General features: G+C 55.7%; 4 protein-coding genes across 4 annotated transcripts; 1 reads left to right on the top strand and 3 right to left on the bottom strand.

The window, feature by feature from the left end:
* Positions 1-262: 262 nt before the first annotated feature.
* Positions 263-3,935, bottom strand: CkaCkLH20_03495 (uncharacterized protein; the record flags this gene model as incomplete). The annotated part of the gene is made up of 6 exons (XM_038886214.1): positions 263-589; positions 668-866; positions 937-1,242; positions 1,314-1,624; positions 1,697-2,262; positions 3,146-3,935. The coding sequence occupies 6 exons, from the start codon at positions 3,933-3,935 to the stop codon at positions 263-265; spliced, it is 2,499 nt and encodes an 832-aa protein (XP_038748723.1).
* Positions 3,936-5,127: 1,192 nt separating this feature from the next.
* On the bottom strand, positions 5,128-6,252 carry CkaCkLH20_03494 (uncharacterized protein; the record flags this gene model as incomplete). Its single annotated transcript, XM_038886213.1, has 1 exon — positions 5,128-6,252. One exon carries the CDS (start codon positions 6,250-6,252, stop codon positions 5,128-5,130), a length of 1,125 nt encoding a protein of 374 aa, XP_038748722.1.
* Positions 6,253-8,679: 2,427 nt separating this feature from the next.
* On the top strand, positions 8,680-12,423 carry CkaCkLH20_03493 (uncharacterized protein; the record flags this gene model as incomplete). The annotated part of the gene is made up of 3 exons (XM_038886212.1): positions 8,680-11,168; positions 11,218-11,906; positions 11,960-12,423. The coding sequence occupies 3 exons, from the start codon at positions 8,680-8,682 to the stop codon at positions 12,421-12,423; spliced, it is 3,642 nt and encodes a 1,213-aa protein (XP_038748721.1).
* A 355-nt stretch (positions 12,424-12,778) lies between these two features.
* Positions 12,779-13,678, bottom strand: CkaCkLH20_03492 (uncharacterized protein; the record flags this gene model as incomplete). Its single annotated transcript, XM_038886211.1, has 2 exons — positions 12,779-13,486; positions 13,589-13,678. 2 exons carry the CDS (start codon positions 13,676-13,678, stop codon positions 12,779-12,781), a joined length of 798 nt encoding a protein of 265 aa, XP_038748720.1.
* Positions 13,679-13,985: the final 307 nt, after the last annotated feature.

The raw sequence follows: 13,985 nt of genomic DNA, 5'->3' as shown, positions 1-13,985 counted from the left end.
GTTTTCTATCCGGATGGCTGGGTATTAGCTTCCGGGCATGGGTATTGTAGATGTTCGAGTAGTGACGTGGAGGACGCCTCTTCGATGGGTCGTCTTGGAGTTGAAGATAGCTCCAGATGAGCAGAATAGATGAGTGTTGTTGTTGTTATGGGCCGCTCGAGAAAAGAAAAGGATAAAATATCCGCACGGGCAAAGTTTTGACTTTTCCCACGCAGATATTAGAAACCTGTGACCTTTTGGCAAAAATAAACTCTGGTGTCATTTAGCCGTCACCCGGGTCCTGGCTCATCTCCGACAACATCGCAGCAACGTCAGGGGAGGTGCCGCTCTCGATGATCTGCTGAGCCAAGCCGGAAATCTCCCTCCGAGAATCCTCATCAATCGTCCCAGGCGTGCAGGATCTCGAGACGCAGCTTGCCAACACGTCCAGGCAGTCGCGGTAGATATCTGCCATCCCCGACCGGTCGGCGAATATCGCAAACGTCGAGGTGACGTCGCGAATGGCACGGTCGACGTTCTTGGGACCGGGAACGGCCCGACGATAGAGGATGTAAATCATCGTTACGCCGGCTTGGAATGTGAATAGCATCTGGTAGGGGGGCAAAATGGTAGGTCAGTGGTGTGTATACTTGTAGTCGAGCGAACCCCCTCTCGAGGCATTACGTACATCAATCCAGTGTTTCGGGATCTGGCGCTTCTTCTGCAACGCGCGGAATATACCGACGAGGTCGCAGCAAGACTGTAGATATTCCTCGGTGTACGGGGAGTTGATATCGGCAGGGTCCAATCTGTACAGAATCACCCGCGTGATGGCCGCGACATGCATCAGCCCCAGGGAACTTGCGTATCCTTCGGTATTAACACGACTAGGGATATGTATGTCAGCGTGCTTCTTCTCCTTGCTACCACAGGATCGAAACCTATCCGTATCCATACATCTGGCCGTCGTGTGACCACTGATCAATCTCAGCTCGAGTCTCATCTATGAACGCCGCTCTAGCTTCGGGGGCGATAGTTTGCGTGGTAGACAGAATCTTGGAATGAATCTGGCGTACGCGACACATGTGGGCATAATAGCTCAGGTTAAAATTATACGTTGAGCCAGCATTCGCGCCAGGCACATCTGACGACCAAGGCATCATGTATTGGGGCTCGACTCCGGTTACGTATACAGGCGTCGTGATCCAGTCTTCGGGAGGATAGGGAGGGATTCGGAGTGTAATGGCGACCACCTTATCTAGCCTTGTGTGCTGTCAGAAGAATAGCAAGCCGGGAATCTGGCGTAGAGGCGTGGAGCCATCCGGTGGGCTTACGAGTAGATACACCACCAAGCTTTGATGGCCGTTGCGGTCTCTTCGGTCCCGTCAGGCACAAGACAGTGGAACCTTTTTATCACTGCGAAACGCATGGCCACGCCGAGGATGTGTACTACCCGGGGAGTGCTCTCGCCATGCAGCGCGTGAATGGCGTACAGAAGCATTGCTTGGAGGCGAACCAGTGGCTTATACGAGTGATCCGTCAGTATGGTATGTTCGGCCTGAACTTGGAGCATCAAATTGTGATGCTGCCGAGGCGTGGAGCAGTCGAGTTGTGCCTGCCGCAAAAGGGAGCCGACGGCGAAGATCTGGTGTTTGTTGTTAGATGAGGACTGTCAAAGCAAAGAGGACAAGCAGGCTGCTTCACATGCCATTTTGACGAGGCATGATCTCCAGGCATCGCTGGACGGTTTGGAGAGTTCGCCCGTCTTCCAGTCTTGGTACCCTCTGCTGCATTCTTCCACATCCAGGAACGGATACCGCGGGTGAATGACTTCGAAATAGGTCTGGAAATATAGAGCACCCTCGTGGATGGAGACCTCTGCGAGTGTTGGAGCAGATTCTTGCCCCAAAAGGTATACCGGCATGGCCTGATCGCTATGCGCGACGGAATTCGTAGTCGTCTCGTGGTTAGCCACATCGCTGAAAGTAAAGAGGTTGCCTTCTGATGGCATCATGTCCAGACCATAGAACATGTTGTTTGAGCTGTCCAGAGGAGCCACGAATGTCATGTCCAGCTGATCAGAAGCGGTTTGGGGGTTGGAAAACTCATTGGTGATCCGGGAATCAGGGAGGAGTCGAGAAGGGTCATCATGTGGCTGATCAAGTGATATTCGCGGATTTACAAAGGCCGCTTCATGCTGAATATCAGAGACCCGTGCTTCGAGTGACTCGATGTACTGAACTGAGTACAGTGCCATGCGCTCGCGGTCGGAGGGAATGCATTCTGCGAGGAGTCAGTGTAAGTCCAATTCACTAAGTGGTGACTAGAAGATGGATCTGGACACTGCGCTATAAATTAAAGCCGTTAAATTCATAACTGTTATGCCTCATTATAGCCAAATGACAGTGGCGTAGCACATGTTGTTCAAAGTGGTTGGCCGATTCTCATGAATTAGAGGTCTGGCGAGGCTACTTTCCACGGGCTATATCGAATCTTTGTAAAGCAATACCAGAGACGAGGATAGAACTCGACTGACCTTCATTGGCCGAAGCGCAGTTCCGGCAGGCTGGTGGGCCTTCACATCTTTGCTTCCTTGTCCGGCACCGCTGACACGCTTTTGGCTTCCTCGGCCCTGACAGGCTTGGTGGTGTTTGAACCGGTCGGGGTTCAGAGGGCTCGAGATGACCTGGCATTTTTCGGATTCTTGCCATCGAATCATGGGTCGGCAAGTGTTCCCTGCCGGAGGTGCTGCATCATCCAGTTACTAGTGGTAAACCGAGTCTTGTCGTTGACGAGGAATAAAGAAGGTGGAGATGAGTAGTACTTCGTCGGACCTCATCGATGTCGGAACATATCAGGTCTGCTTTAAGTGGGGAGATGGTACGAAGAGCTAGATTTAACTAACTGAGTCAACCTAGTTAGATAAATAAGATAAGCTGTTACATGTATCTACGACAGTCCTGTGATTAGTGATCAGGATTCCCTGCCTTTTGACGGAGTCAATGCCCGATGCAGGGTTCCGTGTCACTGAAGATTTTCTAGCTTCCAATACCAGGAAGATAATACGAAGATTCCTGGTGTTACATGACTAGAGAGTCTTATTCTTTAGTTTGCTTATTCCTACATGGCATCTTCTCTACAAAAATCTAAACATTTTGAAACGCACCCGGATCCTCCAGCACCCGCTGAACAATCTCGGAGTTATATGCCTCTGCATCCCCATTGAAGACCTCTCTGTACTCCTTGATGTGATCAGGAACTTTCTCCACCAGGTTATGCCTCGACGGAACCGGTTCAAGCAGCTGCTCGACCAAAGTAATATACCCCGACCACACGGCCTTTCTCGTTTCGGGGTTTTGCAAGTCTTCCTTGACCTCCGCAACCGGTCCCATCCGGACCTTTGCGCTGCCGCTCTTGACGCGGATACGCAGAACCTGCGTCTGCAGCAGCTCGTTCGACGACGGAGGCTGGCGCACTTGCTCCCACCGTCCCGCAACGAGGCCGTCGGTGATGAGCCTCAGCGCCCACAGTTTCTCCTCGTCGTCCGTGACCAGACTCGCGTACCCGAACAGAGAAGCCGAGCGGTAGTTGCACGAGTGCGCGAAGGAGCTGAGGGCGAGGACGATGCCGTCCACCTTGGCGGCCGACACGCAGACGAGGAGGCCCGGCAGCCCCTGGGCGATTTTATCCCTGGCGAGGTTGGCCATCCGCGCCGAGACGTAGCCGTGGATGTAGCAGTCGAGCGGCTCGTCGATGTCGGAGCTCGGGCGGTCGAAACTGCCCATGGCGCCGGTCATGGGGATGACGGCCGGGAATTCGTTCTCGGCGCCCGGTGCGAAGGACACATGCAGAGACATGCATTGGTTGATTATGCTGTGGACGGTTTCGAGGTCGTAGTCTGCTCGTTTGTCCTCCAGTCGGTGAACCTTGTTGACGGGTCCCTTTGGGTACTTCATTTTTCCACGAAAAGGCCGTGGTCGAATGATAGTTCCTTTTTGATAAATGCGCTGATCGTGGTGAGATGAGTGGGATTATGGGAGTACTGGGGAAATAGACGTCTGGCGATTGTGATCAAAACGACGACATCTACCCAAATACTGTTCTAACAAACACAACATGAAGTCATGAAAAGGCTGTTTGGGAATATCAAGAAAGAATGCTTCCTCTGGTTTATATCTTGCTGGCCGATTTCAAAACGAGGCCGAATATGTCCGATGGTCCAGTCTTCACCGGAGGAGCTTGAGACCATCGGCCTTCGTCGGAGATTGGTTGGTGTCTGATACTCCGCTCGGCGGGCTCCCGTCCACGAGAACTCCGGCACCTCATGGCGACGCCGGGCTGGTCCCGGAGACCGATACCCACGGCGGCAATCAAGGTGACAGGGGGCTGATAGGGCGACGTTGAAGGGTTAGGTGTTCCTCGAGAAGGGCACGTAGTCGGAGTTCATCGGCCGACGAGCATGTGGAAGATTTGGCGTCTAGGTGATGAGGGAACAATGATCTTTGGCGATAGATGTTAGACCAAGCACTAAAGGTCATCAAGCGCTACCTAGGTAGCTCATACATGTTTTATTGCCTCGGAGAGCACGCTGTCAAGTTCTTGAACCACCTCAGCTAACACTTTTCCAGAACCATATTGAGGCCTGACATGCACGGGTCACGTCTGATATCCCTAGTGAAAGAAGTGATATCAGGCAGTGAGAGATAAGGAAATGTTCCGAGTCGAGAGATGTCCCAAGAGCAGCTACGGTGATACCGAGAGAGGCAAGTACCCTGGTCAGATGCTGCATCTTCACTGCAGTAGAGGCTTTGGGTACGTACCCCGGTCAGTCTGTGGTTACCTTCACTTTCACTGCAAACTAAACCCAAGCTGAGGGGTGTGCTGTCGGGTAGCTGGGCAAGTTGACTTCAAGCTATTAAACAAGGAATGCAAAGGCAGCGTTTTTCATCATCACAAACTTCACCTCGGGCATTGTTCTCATTGCAGAATGTGTGGTATGAAACGGTTATTGATAACTACCTAGTTCGAAACTACTAAAAACAAAATATCCAAAATTCAAAATCCTTCATGATATAACCCTATTATTTCAGAACACAATGAAACCGTTCCACACCAAAAAAATCCCGAGTTTGTCTTTCAATAGACGGTCTACTCGATATCGACCTTGTGGATCTCAGTCCACTCCTTCTCAAGCTTGGGGACGATGACGATGAGCACACCGTCCTCCATCTTGGCGGTGATGGAGAGAGCGTCGATGTCCTCCCTCTCCGAGCCCGCGGGCGGCAGAGGCACGGAGCGGGTGAACATGCCGACCCTGCGCTCGCTCGAGGCCATGCTGGCGAGGAAGTCCTCGTCGCCGGGGCGGTAGACGACGCCCGCGACGCGGAGCTCGCCCTTGTCGGCGTCCCAGTCGACACCGATGTCCTCCTTCTTGGCTCCGGGAAGAGCAAAGTGCAAGACGTAGGACTTCTCCGTGACGAAGATGTCGACGGGCGGGGTGAAGGAGGAGTCGTCGTTGTTGGTGGCGCCGAAGTCCGGACCGCCGCCGCGGGCACCGCCGGGGCCCTCGAAGCGGGATGCCCAGTCGCGGATGTTCTGGGCGAGAGGGTGGTTGGCGAATTGGCTCAGGAAGCTGCTGAAGTCGAAGCCGGGAGGAGGCGGGGGCGGGGGACCCTGACCGCCGTAGGGTGGAGGCGGAGGCGGACCGGCGCCGAACGGAGGTGGGGGTGGCGGAGGCGGGTGTGGGCCCCGGTGTCCGTGGTGGTGTCTGCTGTGGCGCCAGGGGTCGCCGCGGCCGAAGCGCCCGCGACCGCGACGGCCTGGGCCGTGAGGGTTGCCGGGCTCGGGAGCACCCTCCTCGGGGCTATCGCGCATGGTATCGGGAGAGTCGTCCTTCTCCTTATCGGTGATCTCGACGTCCTCGACGTCGCGCATAATGTCCTCGGCCGTCTCCTCGCCTTCGTTACCGCTGTGGCGGTGATCGTGTCGGCCGTGATGGCCGCGGCTGCCGCAGCGACCACCACCGCGGCGATGGCCACCGGGTCCTCCGCGTCTGGGCTCGCCCCATCCGCCGTAGGCTCCCCAGGCGGGACCGCCAAAGGTGAATTCGGCGCCGTGGAAGGGGAAGCCGTTGGCCCAGGGGCCGGCGGAGTGGTCGACACCTGCTCCGGCGCGGAAGTTAGGGTCGAGAGAGTGAACCCAGTTCCAGAACGGCTGGGGGCCGCCTGGACGGGAAAAGGGATTGTTGTTGCCGTTTGGCCCTGCCCAAGACATGATTGCTGTTGCTTTTGCTTGGTATTTTCGGATTGGTTAGGTTTGTTGGTGAGTGTGGGTGAGGTGTAAGTATCGTAAAGCTAGTGTAGCTGTGGATGGGGAATTAAATCAAACTTCATATCGAGGCGGAAGTCATCTTATATATTGCGTTCGGTGGTTTACTAGGAGGCAGAAGCATGCGTAAACCTCCATCTGATATCGGCATAATAGAAGGCAAAAGCACTTGCGACGCCAACTTGAACCAGTCAGACGTACGTACACTACACCAGCAATTCCCTTGTCGAAGGGAGCAGAAAGGTTTCGAATGGTGTACATTGAGGCACGATATCGCCACGCGTCCCGAGGAGGGGGATCAGCCCATTGGTCGGAGCCGGAGGGCGGGAGACATGCTCACCGAGCTCCGACCTACACAAAGGCCTACTGCCACATGGGAAATCACCGTGGCGTTCGGAGACCGAGTTGAGACGGCGCCGCAATGACTCTAGGGAACATCCTAGACGTCGAGGCCGCGTCGTGCTGCTTGCCTGTTGTCATTGTTTCGGGTCTTCAAGGTATTACGCAGTCCGCGTCCCTGCGGGAACAGATGTGAAGTTCAGACTAGGGAAAGGCCAATGTTCGGGGCCGAAAGTTGCAAGGACATCGCTGTGGGGGATGTGGCTTGCTCGGTCCCGGAGTGCGGCACCGCTGAGGGGCAGCTGAAGCGCATGTGCCACAGTGACATTCTGGCGGCTCGCCACCGACGGGGAAAAGGACGCGCACGCCAGGTTGAGGCCTCACTACGCGGTCGGTCTAGCTGGGTGCGTGGACTTTGTCGTAAGGCTTGAAGTATGAGTCAAATGCTTCGAATGCCCCTGAGAATGAGTCGTTTTCGGGATAAGTTGCCGGGATGGCGTTGCAACGAAGTCCGAGTTTCTCAATCAATATACCGAAGCGGAGAATCATATGAATTATGAAGTGACGAGAACCAACAAGTCCGACGTTGGCCAGTAACATTTCGTCTCGTCGGGGGCGAAGTCCACGACGCTGGAAGCTTGGGCCATTTTAAGTGTGATTAGGTAATTCACCGAGGGAGCTTTGACCAGCTTTCGGCCAGTCCCGTTCGTCTGTGCTTCGGATCCTCTTCGGGCATTTTTCTTCGATTTTCCCAACTTATCCGCCAACATTCAGGCTGTCTTCCAGTGTGCAAGATATTGCTCTCGCCCACGAAATACTTATGAAGCATTCACCCCTCTGTGCCACATGCTGCATTGATTTTCTGCTGGCGCTTCCATCGAGTGATGGTTCACATTCCAAGAGACGCAGACGAGTGGACACCTCCTTGGTGTTCCCCCTTTTTCGGCGCACCGTCGACTCACCGGATACCGGATAGAGATACAGCATCCCCAATTTCAACAAATCCATCTCTCATCTCGCTGTGCGCGCATTACGAAGTCGAGTGGCACCTCTGGCATGCTCTAGGCTCTGTTGGAGGCTCAAGCCAAGCAATGCGCTTTCATGGGCAGGCGCTTGCAACTTCAAGGTGAAGATGCCATTTGCTGCTGCCCGGTCTCCAAGGTAAGCGCCCACGACTTGCAACCAATCACGAAGCTTGGTTAAGGCAAGATGCCACCATGCATGGCTCCATAGTTGTGGTGCTTCAGGCTCTTTGGCTCCTGATGCCGCCCTCCTCGACCTCGAATCACCTTTGAGCAAACCGGTTGTGCTCTCCCATCCGGGCAGCTGTCTCCAACGGCCAACGGCCCAGATGGGTCATTCCCTGCAAATGCCATGCCAGTTCGGCCAGGCCTCCCGTGCAGGCGCCGTGAATGTGAGGTGTGTGTACGCAGTAGGTAGGCAGGTGGTGACGGGAGGGGACGTTTTCCCCTCCTTCGCTTTCGCTGCCGCTGCCGCTGCAGACAGAACGAAGCCCCCAGATCCCCGTTCCATCCCATCCCATGCCGCTTGACTTGCACTTTGCCCAATGCTTCCCGCCGCACCCAAACCCTACCTACCTAACCTGGACTCCTGTCGTCCTATCTGGCAAGTTTTACTCTTTTTCAAGATCGCCCTTCCGTCTACTCTGCGATTCTTCTCTTCTCTCTTTCGCTTTGAGATCCAACATACTCTTCAGTCGTTTCTGTGCCGCATCGCATTTGTTTCGACCATTTATCGGGACATATCGAGCGGCCGGCCATTTCTGCGACCTCCCCCGTGAGACTCGAACCCCACCAACCCCCCATCTGCTGCTGCGATCCTCTCAGAGCACCATAGCCAACGGCAGACACAACAATCGGCCAGCTTTCATAGCTCCTATAAATAACTTTTCCCCCTGACCTGCAGACTTGAGCTTTCGCCGTGCGTCATTCGCATACTCGGACTGCACCAAGCCTGTCGCGTACCTGCGCAAGTCGTTCTAGATACTGGTCTGTCTAGATCCGACCCATCGCCATGGAGCGCAGTCGCGGCGTCCCTGACGCAGAGTTGTTTCTGAACAAGCCTTCTGAGGAGGACTGCGACAGCCCGACTGTCGAGCCTCTGAGGATATTCAAGCCTCAGAGCCCCAAGCCGTCGTCCTCGACCGACCGATTCAAGTACCCCGCTCCTCCGTCGGCATCCGGCACCCCCTCGTCCTTCACCTCGAAACCGACCTTTCCTCTGCCTCCGGGCGCCTCAAGCTCCGCCGCTCCTCTTCCTTACCCCGACGAAGAAGACCTCCGACCTAGCAAACCAAGCAAGCCTGCGATTACTGCCCCGAAGCGTTTTGGCTCCGACTACAATGATACCACTCCGCGTATAAACGCTACCAGCCCTGTTGAGACCAAGAGTCCGACCCTTGCTGAACGTCGCGGCGCCGGCCCGAGACCTCTGGGAGCCACGTCTCCTACGAGCCCTTCCGGCGAGGAGGGCAACCTCTTTGCAAAGCCTTTGAGCCAGCCTCAGCCTCAGCGCCCGGTCGCCGCAACAACGAACTACCCCTCTTACACCAAGAAGCCGTATTATCCTCCTCCTGGAGGATCAGCAAGCTCCACGCCTCCCGCTCAGAGCCACGTCCAGAGACCACCTCCGCAGCCTCAAACCCACAGCTCTGAGCATCTCGATATGCCTGGCCAAAGTAATGTGAATAGGTTCGCGTCTACTGCTTCCACCTCAACAACACGTGCCAGCCGAGGATCTCCACCTCCTCCGGAAACCCCAATCGTGGAACCGGGCGTGATCCCTGGTGGTGGTATTGAGGCTCGTTACGCTGCTTCCGGTATCTCGGGCACGGCGACATTGACTAGCCTTCAAGCGCAGCAAGCTCAGAGCTCTGCTGCGTCTCAAAGGCTCGCGCAGTATGGCGGGGCACCGCCGCCAGCTCGACCTTGGACACCTACAGAGAACCCAGAGAATCAACCTCATGGACCTCCAACTGTGTACCAGGGGATGAACCCCGTAGCAAGTCCTACTCAGCCCACGTTCAGTCCTCCGCCTCAACAGCCCGTAAACCAAGGTGACCAGCCTGCTCTGCAAGTGAGCGTCTTGGAGCAAGACTTCCAGCGAATGGATATGAACGAGCCTCCCCCAGCTTACTCCAGCGTCAACCCCGGAGGCAACTCGTCCTACCCCGCCGAGAAGCAACGTCCAGCTCAGCAGAGAGCAGACTCGCAGCCCTCAGTGGCTACGGCCGTCGCACAATCACCCCCAAAGAAGCCCGCGACAGCTGGCCCTGCTGCAGCAGGACTCGCTTCACCAGCTTTACAAGGTCACCCGGCCTTCGCCAACGATCCCCGACCAGAGCAGCAGAATGGTTCTCCAGGACCTGCGCAACAGGCGCAGCCACAAGCACAACCTGCGGCAACTCCGGTCACGCAGACTGCTCAAGCTCCTGCTAGCTTTCAAAATGCCGGGCCATCCTCTCCGCCTCCGTTGCCTGAGGGCTGGATTGCGCATCTCGACCAGAACTCTGGACAGTATTACTACATTCATCTGGCCTCCCAGGCCACGCAGTGGGAGTTTCCTAAGGGCCCCAACCCGATTCATCATGAGCAAGCTCCCCTGTCACCTACTGCGTCGACTTACGGCAACCCTCTCGCATCTCCCACGATGTTCGGCAAGCAAAGTATGGGATCTCCGATGTTCCCCCCGTCTACTCCCGGTTATGCCGAGAGCATCATGAGCGTTGCCGTTTCTCAGACTCCTACCACGGCCGGCTTCTCTGGGCCGCCTCCGAGTGCTGGCGTCGATATGTACAAGATCCAGCCCACCAACGGCGTGTATTTTGGCCCGTACCTGCGGTACTGCAATATGGACATGGAGAAGGGTTCATGGCTGGGCAGTATCATGATCGTGACTGATGCGCCTCAGCCCCCGACTATTCACCTGCACTTGAGCGCCGACTTGTCTCCCAACCCGCGACAGTTGGTGCCGCACAATATCTTCACTCACCAGCGCTGGACGTTTTACAAGTATGATATTGAGCTACCTATGAGCGAGAATGGCACTGAGAGGTGGACATACGCGGTCACGTCTCACCTGGGATGTACCAGATATGAATTCGTCGTTGCTGGTCGCCATGAGAACGGCTGGAGATTTATTGCCCACTCCAACAATGATTTCGCTGCGTCCACGTCCCAGAACGAGAGATCAAAGCTCGGAGGCGTGGGCTTCATGTGGAAAGATGTATTGCAGAAAAACGTCGACTGCGGAGGGTTCCACGTCCAACTCGGCCTCGGCGACCAGATTTACGGCGACAGGTTATGGAAAGAAGTGCCCTTGCTGAAGCAATGGCTGGCAATGAGCGGCAGGGACAACAGGAAAAATGCACAGTGGACTGCTCGGCACGAAGAGGACGTCTCGCATGCTTACTTCCACTACTACACCAGCCACTTTGACCAACCTTACCTGAGAGAAGCGTTTGCTCAAATCCCACACATCTTGCAGGTCGACGACCATGATATGTAAGTTGTGTATGTCCGAATGCTGTGTTTTCAGTGCTGACTCTTGCAGTTTTGACGGCTTTGGTTCATACCCTGAGTACATGCAGGGCTCTCAAATGTTCAAGAATGTTGGCCGTATAGCCATCGAAATGTACTTGCTCTTCCAGCACCACACGACTGTGGAGATCCTTCGCAATGTCAGCAATGACACAGACCTTTTCACGATCACCGGCCAGGGCTGGCACTTTGTGAAGTACCTTGGCCCTGCCGTTGTGGTTGTTGGACCCGACTGCCGATCCGAGAGAAACCAGAGTAGAGTCATGGCCGGCCCGACCTACCAGGGTCTCTTCCCCAAGGTCGCAACACTGCCTCCCAGCGTCCAGCACTGCATCTGGATGGTTTCAGTCCCTCTCGTCTACCCTCGCCTCGAAGCAGTCGAGAGCTTGGCCACTGCCGTTACTACTGGTAAGAAGGCGGTCAACATGTCATACAACCTGCTCGGCAAGGTCACCAGCTCAGTGGCCGGCGTTGTCGGCGGCAAGGAGGTGGTGGCACAGGGTTTCACTCAGGTGAAGAAGGCCGTCGGAAAGTCTGGCCTTATGGGCAACGTTTTGAACCAGTTCGGAGAGATTGACCTTGCCGAAGTCCTCAAGGACATGTGGACACACGATTCCAAGGATCTGGAGAGAACATACCTCATTCGGACTCTCCAGGGCATCGCGCAGCAGAAGGGTATCCGTATGACGTTCATGTCCGGAGGTGAGCTCACTCAGTCTTCCTATCTTTAATATTCGTCGCTAACTCGAATCTAGATGTCAACTGTGCCGGAGCTGGTCTGGTCCATGATCCTACGCACCCAAGTGACCACAAGACTATGTACCAAATCATCACGTCTCCCATCGTCGCGCAGCCAGCTAGCAACTACATCCTGAAACTGCTCCACAACAACAAGAGCCTCTACGTGCCCCAGAACGGCCACAAGTCGAACCATGAGGTCTCGGATACCAAGGAGGACATGATGGAAATCTTCCACACGGACGCCAGCGGGTCGGCGCGTGAGCTCAAGAAGCTCATGGGTCGCAGAAACTACGTGGCCGTGGTCGCCTACGACCCCGATGCCATCCCTGGCCAGCAGCACCCCGCCAACACAGCAAACGGACAGGGTCTGACGAAGCTGAGTCTCGCGGTGGACTTTGTGGTTCAGGGTGACGGCGCTTTCACGGCGCCGACGAAGTACGGCCCGGTGATTGTGCCTCATCTGGAGTTTGGTCGGTAGAGGAGGGGTCTGGGAAGGGGGTCTTCTTGAATATTTTTAATATTTCACACCATTTCAGGCGACTTGAAGATACGACAAGACATAAAGCGAGTGCTTGACGACCTGACGACATCACACATTTACTATCCATATCCCCAATTTACACATTTCAAGTTTCACATGTTAGCTCCGTAGCATCTGCTCATGAGTGTTCGTGTTGATGTTTTGTGCTCGTCTAAAATCAAGTAGAAGAAATTGCCGCAATCCCATCTACAAAACCGGCTGGGTCTTGGTATCATCGCCCCTTTTTAACGGCCCGCGCGCGCCCGTTCAAATCATGTAGTCCCATCCAATTTTCAAAGCCCGCACCCTCGCTTCACAAATCGAAAAGCTCCTTGACGATGCGCATGGTCTCCTCGGGGCCGTTGACGGCGTGTCCGATGGTGCGCTCGTCGGTGTAGATCTCGTAGTCGTTGCCGCCCTCGCTCGTCTTGTCGCCGAAGAAGTGGATGGTGTCGTAGGTGATGCCGCCCTCCTTCTTGGCCTCGCTCTCGAGGTGGCGCAGGCAGTAGGTCTTGTCCCAGCCGGTGGGGAAGACGTCGAAGGAGATCATGCCGCCGATGGAGAAGGTTAGGCCGAGGTGGCCGAACTTCTCGCGCATCTTGGCGACGAAGTCGCGGCGGACGTGGTGGACGTCGTCGTACTCGTTGAAGGCCTTGCGCTCGTCGTTGGAGGCGTTGCGGCCGACGGGGGAGATGTTGACCATGCCGTTGCGGAACTCGACGAAGGTGCCGCGCTTGACGGGGATGTCGAGGTCGGCGATGTGGTGGAGGGCGAAGCGGACGAGCTCCTTATAGTTGGCCTCGCCGATGTACTCGATGAAGCTGTTGGAGGGCAGCGGCTGGCCCAGCTTGAAGGCCGTCAGGCCGTTCTCGGAGAAGCAGTAGTCGAAGAGGGTGGTGACGGGCGTCGAGGCGTCGCCGAGCTGCTCCTGCTGCTTGGAGAAGTCGGAGCCGCCGACGTAGCCGACGGCGCACTTCTGGCGCAGGCGGGCGAGGAGGTCGAGCATCTCAGGGGTGGCATGCTGGAGAGAGAAGAAAAGGTGTTAGCTTGGGATTGGGGATCTCGGCTGTGTGGGTGTTTTGGAGGTCTGGGAAAAGGTTGTAGGAGGAGGAGGAGGACGTACGCGACGGGCGGGAGTGAGGGTCTCGTCGACGTCGAAGAGGCAGATGGTGTTCTTGAGAGGACGGTCCTCGAGAGGGGGGTAGGTGGCCATTGTGACGGTCGGTATGTGGTTTGTGAGGTGAATTGGCGTATGGAGCGTTCGTAGCTATCTGTCGCAAGGGTTTCCTGCGTCAAAGTAGAAAAAAAGAAGGGAAGCGGTCAGAGGAAGAAAGTCGTGGAGGCGGAGGAGGGACCGGTTTGGAGGAGCTTCCTTTCGGGATGTGGCAGTTGAGTTGGGGGCGCGGGGTTGCTTTGAGATGGCGGGGCAGGGGGTGGATGGGTGGGTTCAAGGGTCTGGACGCTGCCAGTTGGGTGGTGAATGTGATTGGAGATTTGGAGTCAAAGAATCAAAGGCTTTC

The sequence above is a fragment of the Colletotrichum karsti genome, assembly GCF_011947395.1.
Source record: "Colletotrichum karsti strain CkLH20 chromosome Unknown Scaffold8, whole genome shotgun sequence".
Taxonomy (NCBI): domain Eukaryota; kingdom Fungi; phylum Ascomycota; class Sordariomycetes; order Glomerellales; family Glomerellaceae; genus Colletotrichum; species Colletotrichum karsti.
The sequence above is the reverse complement of the archived record's forward strand: the minus strand, read 5'-3'. Positions and strand labels throughout refer to the sequence as shown.